This window comes from Glossina fuscipes, unplaced genomic scaffold (assembly GCF_014805625.2).
Source record: "Glossina fuscipes isolate IAEA_lab_2018 unplaced genomic scaffold, Yale_Gfus_2 26, whole genome shotgun sequence".
In the NCBI taxonomy this organism is placed as follows: Eukaryota; Metazoa; Arthropoda; class Insecta; order Diptera; family Glossinidae; genus Glossina; species Glossina fuscipes.
The window spans coordinates 689,693-703,415 of record NW_023998421.1 but is presented as its reverse complement, the minus strand read 5'-3'; the positions used below and the strand labels follow the sequence as shown (position 1 = coordinate 703,415).

Sequence of the window (13,723 nt, the reverse complement as noted above, 5' to 3'; positions counted from 1 at the left end):
TTTTCGTCACGTTCTCTTCAGTAATGGTGGGCGCAACTTTCAGAACACTACTCTTGGCTGATTGCATTCACACACAATTCTTCAGCTTTGCGCTATAAACATTCCACGTCACTCACCTTTGAATGCAGCTTTTCTCCAATTGAACATGAAAATGAAGGATGACCTGAATGACTTTTTCAAAACTCAAATAACAACTATGCTGTGTACACCTCGCCAAGTCATAGGTACTGAAACTTAAAGCAAAAAGATACTAGTTTGAATTAGTTACAATAATTAATCTGTCGAATATATTGAACGAATCATTCATCATTATATTCGAGATAGCCTAGAAAATGTTAAGCCTTAAAGGATTAAAACACATATATTCGTTATATGGGAGTGTCTCCCACTTCAAATCATGGGCCGAGGGAGAACATAGATAGATTAAAGCAGCTTACGGGATGGCCAAGGGCTTATGATCTGCCCGTTCGGTAAGTTTCGTCTGCGCATTTATTCCTATGCGGATAAAGCATGTGTAGTTTTCCGTGTCTGTGAAGTGTCCATGGGACAACAATTTCAAACACCCCCATGTCTCCCGAACTAGCTAACTCAGCAATGATAAAAATAACCCTAAAAATAATAAAGTCAGAAGTTCGATAGTTACGGAGAAGGGAGAATATTATTACAGACACAATGCTACACAAAAGTGATATGTTTAGTTGTCTCTGATTAAAGCATTACTCGCTTGTTGTTTGCTAATAATTTTTCTTTGCTTATTTTGTTTTCTCAGTTATTATTTCTTATACTACCTAATATGTGGCAACTATCTAGGGACATATATATGTTAGCAAATTTCTAATGTGTGTGCATGCCTCTATATATATATAATATAGAATAACGTCCCACAGACTATGGCAGTAATTGTAATAAAAATGTCAACCGAACTGGGAAAAAAATTATAACAAATGCAAGTCACTATGTTGACTTTATGAGTCCTCCTTTAAGAACAAGAGGAAAACCTCCAAAAAATGAGACCATAATTTGTTAACTAAAGTAACACACAGCCATATGAATAACGAAAAAACAGAAAAGAAGCATAAGAAGCAAATGAATTCATTGTTGAAATGCGCAAGCAAACACATAGTACCCATACTGTATAGTGCAGAACAGTATATAAACAAACATACAAGTATACGTTCATGCGTTCGTTAGACGTCTTTTGCTAAACAAATGGGATGCATTTTGAATTGTAAGCAAAAATATACGAAAGATAGACTAGATGGCTTAGTATAAAATGAAAGTTTCTCTTAAAGATCATTTTTCAATGGCGCAAATGTTTAAGAAAACCGCCCGCACACACAACATAGGCAACTTACACTTTCGTAAGCAAATTAATGTCGAAATTTAACTGCGACTTTAGTTAGCGAAGAGCTACTGTCACGCAAACCGCACGATAATGAAAATATGCAGAGCGCAGTGCGGTTGCTGTTGTCGCTGTTCTAATTGTTGTTTCAAGGGTGAAAAGGAAAAAAAAAAAAAAGAAGAAAATATATCGCGAATAAAGTTTATGACAGACACGAGCTGCTTCGCTTATATAGTATCTGCCAGTTGTATTAGTGGTAGCAGTAGCAGAATACAATTTTATGTTTGTGCTGATGTGTCAGCAAAATTACAAACGCTTTTAAGAGAACTTTGAATGCCAAATAGGTATTCATATTTACGTATGTATATGAAGCCGACTAACACTAAAAAACTAAGATAAAGAAGAAGAAGACTGACAGGCTTTCACTGCCGCCGTTGTTGCAACAAAACTGCTACGCTTCTGACACTCTGTTGTCTGCCAATGTAAAGCTAAGCATTATGGGCGTTACGTTGCGTTGCAATGTCATAGCTGTCAGACTCTTGTTATGCCATCTAATTTTTATATAAAAACCGTTTATGCAGCGTTGCACTACACCACCAGGTATGCATATATCTTTAGGCTGAAAGAATTTTATCGTTATTTCTGTTGTGGTTGCTGTTGTTGTTGTTGTTGTCGTTGCTGTTCATTTTACCCACTTTTTCGTAATGTAACAAGCTAAGCCTTTTCGAGTGCACTTGCCGCCCCGTTTCGTTCTTTTTATTCTATTCTATATTTTCTTTACTACAAAATTTGAATATACACGGCACACACACAAACAAAAACACGTATACACGGAGGTACACAGTGACATAGTTAACTAAAGGTTACAACAGCAAACATTCCTTGCCATTATTCGTTGAGTAGCATAGCAAACTTTAATTTCCCGAAAAATGTTTGGATGCAAAAGCAACAAATTATCTACACAAACATGCTTATGCACGCATAACAATCTTTTCACCCATACAAACAAATGTATTTACATTAAATACAGTGACGTGTCGTGTTATGTATCTACTGCATCTACCTTAGGAATATGTATAAAGAAAGTAAACAAATTTCCTTTGGCATAGAAAGAAAAGGAGTAAACGTTTGAATTGTGATACGTTTTTTGATCAAATGATTACAATTTTATTTATTTATTTTTTTTTTTTTTTTTTTTAGGAAGTTAGCTACGGTTTTGTTGGCATTTAAAAAAAAACAAAAGCGTGCAGACATCGAAAGAGAAACTCGTGCGTTCCACGGAAAGTACGTTAACTGCTTTAAAAGTTCACAATACTCTGATTTATATTTTTCCAATGCAAGTATAACATGTCATTGTTAAAAAAATCTTGCATGAAGTTACGCACCGCAGCATTTGGTTTGTTGGCCCCCGTTCGCTTTTACCATTCCACGCAACGGATATTGAACATAGTGACGCCTTTTTTCAATCAGTTGCAAAAATTTTTCTTCGATTTGCTTCTTCAGTCAATTCAATATAAGTACAACGCGTCCATTTACAGGAAATCAATAACTTCGCTACGTTTGATAGCAGTGGCATCGCGGAAAACTACGAGTCAAAAAACAAGATCTGAACCGAAGAAAATTATCCGTATAAGTAGCCGAGTGGGTGGGCCTGCCAAGTCCGTGTGCGTGGATTCAAATCTCAGTGCGGTAAAGTTTACTTTCGTGATAGCTGCAATGAGTGCTCAGTCGGCACAGGCATACTTGTCGATGAGGCTAAGCTACAGCCACGCCTACCTTCTTTCTTTCTTTCTCTTTGCTTGCTTTTCGCGGATCATCACCGTGTTACACGAGCAGGGGACAAACCCCTGAGTGATTGGTCACATCAAAAAAAAAAAAAAAAACATCCTGGTAACTAGGCATAAATGAAATTTTTTCTCATTGTGACGTCATTCTTCTTAATACTCTTACAGCGCATCAAGAAATTGGACATTTTAGTTTTATGATACGAGGATCGATCATCTAACAAGAAAACCTGCCACTACATGGCACGCACTTTTTAAATGCTTCAGGGCTTGCGTAAGTATTTTCTTCTCTGGCGAAAACAACATTATATGACAACTTTGTTATATAACTGTATTGCAATTACTGTTAATTTGCAGCTAACTTCTACCGGGATCTTAAAGAATTATGGTATTCTTTAGCGTATAGTCAATCAACATATATTTCGAAATTACATGAAATGAAACGCATAAAACGATACTCTACTGTAGCCATGCTTTACTATGCCAAGTATGTGCTCCACTGCATGCTATAATTTCGTTATATTTTGTTCTGCTATCATCTAATAATCCGGTTTCTACAAAAAAAAAAAAAAAAAAAAAATGATAGAAAAATCTAAACACACCATGTATTCCCATCATGGATGCCTTTAGGCTCATTATGTAAAAGTTAAATTGTTGGATGTCATAAGGATGGAGATAATGATGGCACTGCTGCACTAAATTTTTAGCGCATAAACTTTATTAAGTTTTAATGAGTGTCAAGTGCAATATTTTCCCATTTTTCCATTTTTGTTTTTGTTCCTTGGTGTTTATCTCTCTCTTGTCATTGTCATGATTTATGTTTTTTTGAAAACCATGCGTGAACTTATGTTGCTTAATATACGCTATTACATCGTTTAAAATTTAAATAATTTATAATGTTTTTCTTTAATTTATATTAAAAGTTATTATTAACGCATAACAAATGTGAAGTTTTGATATCTCTTCTCTTTCTATTTCTCGTTGAATAGAATTCTAAAATGCTTTGTTAAATGTGGACGTGTTAGTAGGTCGATCAGGATTGCTAATCTCTTAGCTGCAACTTTCAACTTTTGCCCACTTGTAATCGTACCATCCCATTATCCTACTTCTTACTTGAACTTCAACGGAGAAAATATATGCAGACTTCTTGTCATAAGCGCTGGAATAATATTGGCAGACGTTAAACGTGATGGTAATCAAGCAGCGATTTAGCATTCGCTGAAGCTGACTTACACTTTCGTAATAACCCCATGCTTCTATGCTAATTTAGAACTCCCTAACGTTTTTTGACCAGGAAGTTGCCTTTCGTAGCCTCGGCGATTCATATAAAATGGGACTTCATTACTGTCTTCCTCGGCGATATAGAAAATCTGTTATTTGAATTTCTTGCCTTAGCTGAAATGCAAAAAGTTGCAAACACAAAACTTTTTACTTAAGAGCGCACTTCTTTAAATTTCCTTTTCGATCATTAAGCCCCTTGTGGTAAACCCTTTGCTGTTCAGTCTCAAAAACTAATACTCAGCGACATGCGTTAAAAATATACGCGCAACGTATCTGAATATTACTGCTTTAGAAGCTTACAACAAAAGAAACCTCCAATCCAAGCTCTTCTTCACGATTACGATTCTGTTCATTCTTATAGAATTCTACACCCTATACTACTTATGGTACAAAGTGCTGTAAGTCTGTGCAGATGTGCGTAATACCCAGAAGCACTTTTGTTAAGCCGTCGATTCATAACGAATTTTTCGAATCTATGAATGTTTTGCCGAAATTTGGACCGCCTGCATGTTTTAGCTCAAGGGCGAAGATTATCGAAAATGAATTGGATTGGATTACTTTCACGATAAGGATTTATTATGAAAAAATCGTAGTACGAAAGAAATTAGCATATTTAAAAACTTCGGAGTTGCTGCGAAAAGTCTATATCAAAATGGTCAATTGTTAATTATGAAACGAAATCCTTAGGAAGCGTTCATTTTTTAGCTTTTTTGGAAGCCGTTTCGTTCGTGTTCACAATCATTCATGTCCACAATCGAACACGTTTCCTTTCTTTTCTTTTTTATTTTTGAAAACTGCCATCCTCTGGGAGAAATGTTCAATTCCAATTCAAGAATTTTTACAAGCATTGTAGATTTTGAATTCATTTGAATCTAAGTGGCTTTAAACACTTTAAAGCTATATTGGATTATTGGATTTTACTTATAGTATTTATTGCGACTATTGAAAATGGATTCAATAGCAAATAGTTTCATAGTAATCTTTGCAGTATTATGAATGTGAAATTATCGGAAGCAGCGACAATGATTTCAATTAATGTAAATTTTTTCATTGAAATCGGAAAAGAAAATTCTTTCCCTTATTATTACCGCAATCTTAGATGACAAACCAATCGGTCCTATCGGTCTACGTTTTATTAAGTAGTATGCTCTTCCACTTGCATTTAGGCTTGGTCTCATGACTACCTTCACATTTGATGACGAATATTTGTGGTTTCCTTTGTCGGTACTGTCAAGGCAAGGACAATTTTTTACGTTACATATTGCGCTTCTCTTTTCGATCGGGCAATACTTCATTTATTCCATTTTTCATTTATCAATATTTGCAAAATTTACAAAACTTTCAATCTGTTTTTAAGCAGCAGACAATATCAACAACTTTTTTCAAAGTTGCTAAGCAACGAAAACAGAGACGTGTTTGTTCTTTTTTTTTCTTTGAAGAACTAAGGCTGTTGTTTTATTTGTTGTTTTCAATCTATATGATTGAAACCCATTATAATTCCTATTTCTGAGTTTCTTCCGTTTGCTCTTCTTCTACAATCCCAGGGGGTAATCACTTATGTTTCCAATAGTATTCAGCTATTTTTGCCAAATAATTGAATACAAAAGCGAATGCAGAATTTTTAATACGTGATTATCTCTGTGCTGTGTAAATTAGATTCAATATGAACACGAAGGTTTTTATTGAATGTTAATAAAGTTCAATAATTAAATTTTTCGTAGCTCAGTTGTATGCTAAAGCTCATTGTGTTTTCCCCAACGACAGTATAAAAACTCCATTTCTCATTTAATAATTTTATGACAGTTTTTTATAATATTTAAAATGTCTTCTTCTTCTTCTTCTGCGGTTTAGCAAATCAACAGAAATTGATTCAATCCAATTGGGCAGCTGTAGACGCCATTTCATATTTCATGTGGACACTGCTGGTAAAAGCAAACACCTTTTTCTTTTTAAACAAAATATTAGCATACAAACAGCTTTATAATATAGGAGCAGTCGTGAGCTTACCTTCATTTTGTATATTATGTTTAAGATTTTTATGTGTTTTTTGTTACCTGGAAACAGTTTTATATCTTGGTAACACCAGCTATTAAAATAAACTTCACTTATAACAAAAATACATCTCTGTGTTCAATTTATTTTTCTCGCTCTTGTTGTGTTTCTCTTGAGTTACTATAAAAAAACAAAAGAAACAATCAACTGTCAGAATTTATTTCATTCTCTTCTGAATAGACGTGAGAACTATTTTTGTGCATATCAAAAAAGGCAAAATAATAAAGAAACTGTGCAAATTAAAATAATTTTCTATATTTTTGTAAAAAAAGAAACAAAACTTCAAAAATGACAGATATAAAAAATGAAATGGACAGTGATTTAGATCAAAATTATTCGCTCAACAGTAATGCGGATCCAAAAAATATGCAGGAATTAACAATCTATGTGAGTATAAATTGAAATTATGTATGAATGTTTGAAATGTTTGTAACCTGATAAATGTACGGAATGACTGGGCGGTCTCAGATTAAACACGAATTTATCATGAAGACATAATGATGACTGTCTTGCGTTGCGCTTTAGGGATGTAAGCACAAAATCGAGCTTAAAGCAGACATTGATAAGCGGTTATAATGATAATTAAATGATAAACGAAATATGATACGAAATGATTAGGCGTAAGCCGAAGCTATGCAAACTTATTAGATTACGGTATAATGGCACAAAGCAAAAAATTGACTCCGAACACCTTACCGGAAATAAAAAATAACAATTGCTATTGTATGAATTCTACTTGCAGGTGCAAAACCTTTTACAAAATGTCCAGGATAAATTTCAAACCATGTCTGATCAGATCATTACACGAATCGACGATATGGGGAATCGAATAGATGACTTAGAGAAGAGCATTGCCGATCTAATGAATCAAGCTGGAGTCGAAGGCCCCGAAAAGTGAGAAAATAAAAAAAAATATGAAGCCATAGAGGCTGCTCAATAAAATGAAAATAAAAAAAAAACCGATTTATAAGACCCCATCACTTCACACTTTTTCACGCATATATAATCATCCATATTCCTATTCTTCATCATATAAATCCATATAACACAAAAATTGTAGTGCATTAAGCATTAATGTTTACCTTTTATTTAATGTTTATTTTTCACATTTATTCTCTAAAGTTGATCGAAATATAAATCGAACTCATTACTTCATTTTCTTAGTTAAGGGTTCAACTTTAATAAATAAGAAAAATTTTTTAGATTTTTGTTAAATTCTTTTTGATAAAAACAAAATATATAAAAAATTTTGCATTAATTTTTTTATATACACTAAGAAATATGTAAGAAATATAAACTATACAGAAAAAAAAAAAAAATATATATATATAATCATCATATAAGCGTTATTTACATGACCGTAGTAGTTAGTAGTTAATTTCTGGGACTACTACGTGTGCAATCAATGATCTCTACTTCTGTCTGTGGCATATCTTCGTTTGTTGTAGTTTTTCGTTTCGATTCAACAATGGTAACCAAGCGACCATCGGTCCTATGAAAAGTTTCACCAGCCAAGGCTTTTTTCGTACTTTTAATACGGTCGTCAATAATACGCTTTTGGTGATCCGACGAATGTTGAATGCCAGAACCGGTTACAGTTAAACGTTTAGTAATAAAAGTTTTCTCACGTCGCAATTGATTTGCCGGAATTCTGTCTTTAGTCTTGAGTACCTAAGCAGAGATTTTAAGTAGATTGAAAGAGCAATGATTTGTATATAAAAACCGCAAGCAAAGCAAATTATAGCAAAAAAGATATTTAAATTGACGGGCAGGTCTTGTTGAGTGTATGGCTTATGGCAAAGTGCTTCCAAGATCAGAAAATTGTACTTTAGTTATTTAGTCATTCATATAAAATTTTCTTTAGATATCGTGTTCATTAGAAAAAAATGTAGTGCATAACTTGTTGAAAGCTCGCATTATAACTATTGGTTATTAAATGCAATCAAGTGTTCTTATAATTGTAAGGGAATTTTTAAGGGGTTTTTCGTTTTTTTCTTAATCCTGCACATGCAATTACTTTTGCATTCTTACATGTGTCGCTTTAAAAGGATGTGCAATTTGCAGTTTGTTTTTCTTTACGCTAAATGCATTTTCTTCATCCTTCGAGGAACTTTCGTTGGTGTCATGATCGCTGCGCGACTCCTCCTCACTTTTGGTATTGTCACTGTTGTCCTGTTTAATAATAATAATAAAAATGAAATTATAAAGTATTTAAGCATGGAAGAAGCCATCTACTTTTGTTTTATAAACGCAAAGCAACAAATGATGCTTTTTATTGGAAAAAAAATCCTACACATGCCATTATGCTTCCGCGTGGGAAAATCAAATTTTGCAATAAATTCTCAATAATGTATATTCCAAGATCTTGATTGGAGCATTGTGTTGAGCATTTAAAGCTCGTTGGAATGGTAACTCACGTACATTTAGACGATCGAATTTCGGATAAAAGGTTTACATTTAGCAAACGTTTCAGTCAATTCTAGTATACTTGCAGTAATGAAGGCTAAATTGAAAATGGCAACAACAACAATTGAGTTGAGGTGGTCTTTGAAAGAAAAAAGTTATCGAATGAAAAGCAGCAAAAATGGTCCCTCTTCTGCTTCGTGTTATTTTTTTTTATTTTTTTTAATAATTACCTCTCCTTCGCCTTCTTCATCATCGTCTTCCTCGTCATCGTCGCTTTCACTATCATTCTCCAAAGTTTTCTTATCGCCCTTAGCATCATCATCATCTCTATTAATTTCATTTAAATTTTTTGTGCTTTTCGATAGTTTTTTATTGGTTCTCTTCAGTGGACTTAACAGTTGGTCTCTGTCTAAACTCTCCATAGATTGCGATCGTAAACTGTCCATTGCCGATTTTTTCGTTTTTTTAAGTGATTCTTGAGTGCCATATTTCGATTTCATTAGTTTTTGGAATTCTCGTAAATCATCGCTCTCATCGATATTTGTCACATCATAATAACTGGCCGTTAAAGCTTCCAGTGACTTTGTATGATATTTCATTGATATTAATATGAAATTAGTAAATATTTCTTTTAAATCATTAAGCTTATGTTTTTCGAAATTATTAATGATTTCATCAATCTCTCGATTGGTGCGATTTACTTCCACTTTAACTTTAATTAACTCGGAATCCGCTGCTGCCTAATGAAAAAATTACAAAAATAATTTCTACTTTAATTGTACACACACGTCCACTTACGTTATTTGCCGAGAATTTCGTTTTAATTTCAAGCATTTGCCGTTGCTTAAGAACCTCTTTGTCCCGAGCCAAGACGGCCGTGCGTAAATTATCACGAGTCATTTTACACAAATTTTCAAATTGTGCGAATTCGTTTACTATCTAAATTTATTAGCGTTAAGTCAACATTTTCGGCAATACTTTCATAGCAAACCTTTAACTCGAGACGATGTACTTGCAAATCCATGTAATCTCCCAAAATTGTTACAGCATTAGTCAAATTTTTTAGACCTTCATTTAAGCTCTCATTAATCTCTTCCTCGTCTGCGTAATTGCGTAAAGTTTTTGATAATTCATCATAGGAATCACGGTATCTAATATAGAAAAATTATATATGAAAGAGCTACGATATTTAGTCTTCCGTACTTGGCCAATTTTCTTGTACTTGTTGTAAAACTGTTACACATTTCAATCAAATGTCTTTCGGTTAAGTTTATGCGTTCATTAATGACTTTAACCCTATCATCCTTAGTATTAAGGAAAGCCAATTTACCACGACGAAACATCTTTATTTTCTGAATGTAGTGAGTAAGCTTTATTTAAAAGAGAAAAAAAAAACAAACAAATGACCTAAACAAATTTTATAATTCATAACAAACATCAACAGAAGGTGCTATGACAACGGAATGATATAAATTTAATGGCCGCAGTATATGGAGGTACAATTTTTCCAAGCATGTTGTAGAACTCCTCACGAATGCTTTTTTTTCTTCTTCGTTTCAGGTGCTTTACGATTTACACTCTTTGGGAGGAGATATCTGAACGGACTTATCAATTGTCTTACTGCGTTCGTCGATCGTACATTCAATAGAGATCTTGCGTTTTATTTTTTGTCGTCATGTCTATTCATGCATTTGTTAATTGTTTAAATTTTACTAGTAATTATCTTATTACAAAAGTTTTCTTAGCTCATAAATTTTTATAAAATGAAAAGCTTTTTAAGCAAAGTTTTCAATCATTCTAGTTTTTCGCTTCCAAAAGCAAAATATAATAACCTCTTGTCTACAGCTTGTTCTTGTTCATTTTTTGATGTACGATGCTTGTTCTTCTTATTTCTTGGTGTAGGATATTTGTTCTTGTTCATTCTTGGTGTAGGTTGCTTGTTCTTCTTATTTCTTGGTAGGGTAATCAGGTTATTCACCAATAAAGGCTTAACTACCTTTTTATACAACACGGCCAACACTTCAACACAATAAAGCATCGATTTGATTTTAGGTCTGGGAATGAAATCTGGTCATATGGTAATCATTCTAAGGGCAGCCGCGCATTGCGGAAAATAGCTTAAATTTGCACAATTCTACGGGGAAATTGGCAAACCGTAGAAACCTTAAACAATAAAGCTTTGCTTATATTCTCACCTCGCATTCAATTCTAAGTTTCATAAAATTATAAAATATAATATGACAATATGAAAACATATATAAGTATCTATAAACTTAATTTGTCTTCCTTTTTATCAAAAATTTATAATGTAAACGTCTCGACCAGCCATGGAAATACACGCCCCCATAGGCCCTTAGCACAGTGATGCTTATTTTCGGGATAAGACTCCAACTCTGTCGACTTTTTACTTGATTTTGTGGGAATTGCAAAATACTATGACAAATAGAGCAAAAAGAAAAAGTGCCTAAGAGGAAATGAAGACATTTAAGAAAGTCTTATGTTCATTTAAAATTTTTGTGCTACACCATTTAAAATTTTAGTTTCCACACTACATTATTTTAAAAGGAAGAAAAAAAAAGCAATAAAGGCAATATATTTCCAATTTTAAATAAATTTGTCAAATCCAAGCATTTAGGTAATTTTTTTCCTTTACTTTACCTCGCCAGAATAGTTAATCCCCATGCTCTTTATTTTAAAGATATTTTTCTTCATAATTTATTTCATTAATCAATCAAAAATTTAATATGCTATTGTTTATACATTTGTTGTTTTTATTTATGTGGATATTTTTAGTTTTACTCCTCAAAGCATACGTTCTTGTTTGCATTTTCGTTAATTTCCTTATTGTTTCTTATCAAACAATATGGTAACGCGACTTCTCATTGTGTTTACCTTTTGGAATTTATCATCCCGAGAAAAGGGAATGGCTTTTGTGGCTTTTGGCAGAAATTTTTTTTAATTAACAGAAATAATTTTGCAGGAAGAATCTAACATATAGTACATTAGCATACAAAAATGTAGTATATGTTTTGTGTAATTTTACACATGGAAGTTTTACGTGATTGGCTATACAGAAAATATTGAAGACTTTTGCCGAAAAAATTCTTTATATATAATATAACACAAAGTTATTTATAATAGATTTAAAAAACTAAATATAGACATATATACATAAACGAGATGATAAAGAATAATTCTAATTTATATATATTTGGTGGTTTTTTGACTTTCCAATTACTAGGCCAATCATTTTGAATTTCACAGCAATGTCTATATGCCTTTGTTGGGATTCCCGAACGGTATTTCCCTACTTTCGTGATCGCTTATATGGCAATCATGTACCAATGAGAAAATAAAAGAAGAACAGAGAGAAAAATTCACCGTTTGACTGGAGATTTTAAAAAGTAAATTTTACTAAAATTAATTTTTAAGCCAAAAGTATCATTTCGTCTACTTCAAAAACAAATTATTTTGATTCCTTGCGTAAGTGAAACGTAGTGTTTTATTATACTAACCCAATTTTTTTTTTGTTGACGATGGAATGATTGCAAAGGAAATTAAGTTAATTTATTAGATTTTGGAATTTATGAAATTTCAATAGTCTTAAAAATGGCGAGCAGCGCGAATTAAATCAAGAATCACAAAAAAAAAACAAAATAAGAAAAGTAGTAAAATAATCTTAATCCCAAGACGTGTAATAACTTTTTTGTCTGCTCCTTTAGAATAGGAACTAATAAACAGCACATTAGAGGGCTTTTAATAGACAATAAGACAATAAATAAAACTTCTTTGGTAACGATCGCCGCCATGAATAACTATATGAAACAATACAAAGCCCGCATTTTTCGACTGCAGACGATTTTGCAAAATAAGCTCAACGAAGTGGAACGAATGAAGGCAAACTCTGTGGAAGAAAAGGCACAAATCGAAGAATTATATAATAGGTACGATGATATTTACAAAAGGTACTCTTTCGATAATTTCCTGATTCGTTATATTTTTTACAGTTTAAAAAAAAGCGATGAAAAATTGAAAACAGTCGTCGAAGAGAAGAATCGTTTAAACAAAATTCACACGAACAGTATTCTTGATGAACTGAAATTGCGTAAACAATATTACGAAGTGGAAATGAGATACGATGAAAAAAATAATTTATTGAAAAATGAAAGGAAGAAATTACTTCAAGATTTCGAACAACAGAAAATCGAACAAAGCGGTCAAATCAACGAAGTAGATATAAAAAGGAAAAAACGTTTAATGTAATAAAAATATTTTCGCAAATTTAATCTTTCAGCTAACTGAGCGCGAAGAAAATTTGCAGCGGCAATACGATGGAAAAGTTCAAGATAATAAAAATTTGACCAAACCTTATCATGAAGCCATGTTAAATTTAAGCAACTTACAATTGCAGCTTGCTAACCATAAAAAGGAATGTGAAGACTTGAAAACGGGAATAAATTTAGAACTAGAAGCCCGGAATACGAATTTTGAAGTAACTTTTCAATCTCTTTCTTCTTAACTTTAAGTTAAAATATTTTGTTTATTCAATGCAGAACGATCTAAAAAAGTTGAAGGAAGAATTGCAAAACAAAGAAAAATCATTAGATGAGTGCATTAAAAGCGAAGAAGAATCGGAAAAAGAAAAAAATGTGAATTTCAAACTTATTATTTGGTTTAAATTAAAAATTGAAGAGTGCCTCTCTATTTCCAGCGAATCATTACAGAGCTAAGTACGGAGATTGAAACATTGCTTAAGCAATTCCGCTCGGTTAATTCAATGTATAGCAACGAAAACTCTAATGAGGTAGTATTAAAAAAGAACTCCCTTTCAATATTGTCTTTTGCAAATCCTAGTTCA

General features: G+C 32.7%; 2 protein-coding genes across 3 annotated transcripts; one reads left to right on the top strand and one right to left on the bottom strand.

Moving 5' to 3' along the window:
- Nucleotides 1–6,598: 6,598 nt before the first annotated feature.
- On the top strand, nucleotides 6,599–7,621 carry LOC119635479 (heat shock factor-binding protein 1). The gene is made up of 2 exons (XM_038030290.1): nucleotides 6,599–6,846; nucleotides 7,202–7,621. Exons 1-2 carry the CDS (start codon nucleotides 6,748–6,750, stop codon nucleotides 7,355–7,357), a joined length of 255 nt encoding a protein of 84 aa, XP_037886218.1. The 5' UTR covers nucleotides 6,599–6,747; the 3' UTR covers nucleotides 7,358–7,621.
- Nucleotides 7,622–7,776: 155 nt separating this feature from the next.
- LOC119635543 (protein FAM92A-A) lies at nucleotides 7,777–10,375 on the bottom strand. 2 transcript variants are annotated; one of them, XM_038030389.1, is made up of 7 exons: nucleotides 10,302–10,375; nucleotides 10,069–10,235; nucleotides 9,857–10,016; nucleotides 9,664–9,804; nucleotides 9,096–9,605; nucleotides 8,491–8,631; nucleotides 7,777–8,130 (listed from the first exon to the last, which is right to left on the bottom strand). In XM_038030389.1, exons 2-7 carry the CDS (start codon nucleotides 10,206–10,208, stop codon nucleotides 7,834–7,836), a joined length of 1,389 nt encoding a protein of 462 aa, XP_037886317.1. In that variant the 5' UTR covers nucleotides 10,209–10,235; nucleotides 10,302–10,375; the 3' UTR covers nucleotides 7,777–7,833. The 2 variants fall into 2 exon arrangements, with proteins under 2 accessions (XP_037886317.1, XP_037886316.1); XM_038030388.1 differs by lacking the exon at nucleotides 10,302–10,375 and having other exon boundaries at nucleotides 7,777–8,121; nucleotides 10,069–10,213.
- Between the last annotated feature and the right edge of the window lie 3,348 nt (nucleotides 10,376–13,723).

What these genes read in the sequence shown, in the direction of transcription:
- LOC119635479 (XM_038030290.1), top strand. Translation starts at nt 6,748, where the DNA reads ATGACAGATATAAAAAATGAAATGGACAGTGATTTAGATCAAAATTAT. An exon ending in TGCAGGAATTAACAATCTAT is followed by an intron (nt 6,847 to 7,201) that starts GTGAGTATAAAT and finishes TTCTACTTGCAG; the next exon opens with GTGCAAAACCTTTTACAAAA.
- LOC119635543 (XM_038030389.1), bottom strand. Translation starts at nt 10,208, where the DNA reads ATGTTTCGTCGTGGTAAATTGGCTTTCCTTAATACTAAGGATGATAGG. An exon ending in AGTACAAGAAAATTGGCCAA is followed by an intron (nt 10,017 to 10,068) that starts GTACGGAAGACT and finishes TTTCTATATTAG; the next exon opens with ATACCGTGATTCCTATGATG. An exon ending in ATCCTTTTAAAGCGACACAT is followed by an intron (nt 8,131 to 8,490) that starts GTAAGAATGCAA and finishes ATCTCTGCTTAG; the next exon opens with GTACTCAAGACTAAAGACAG.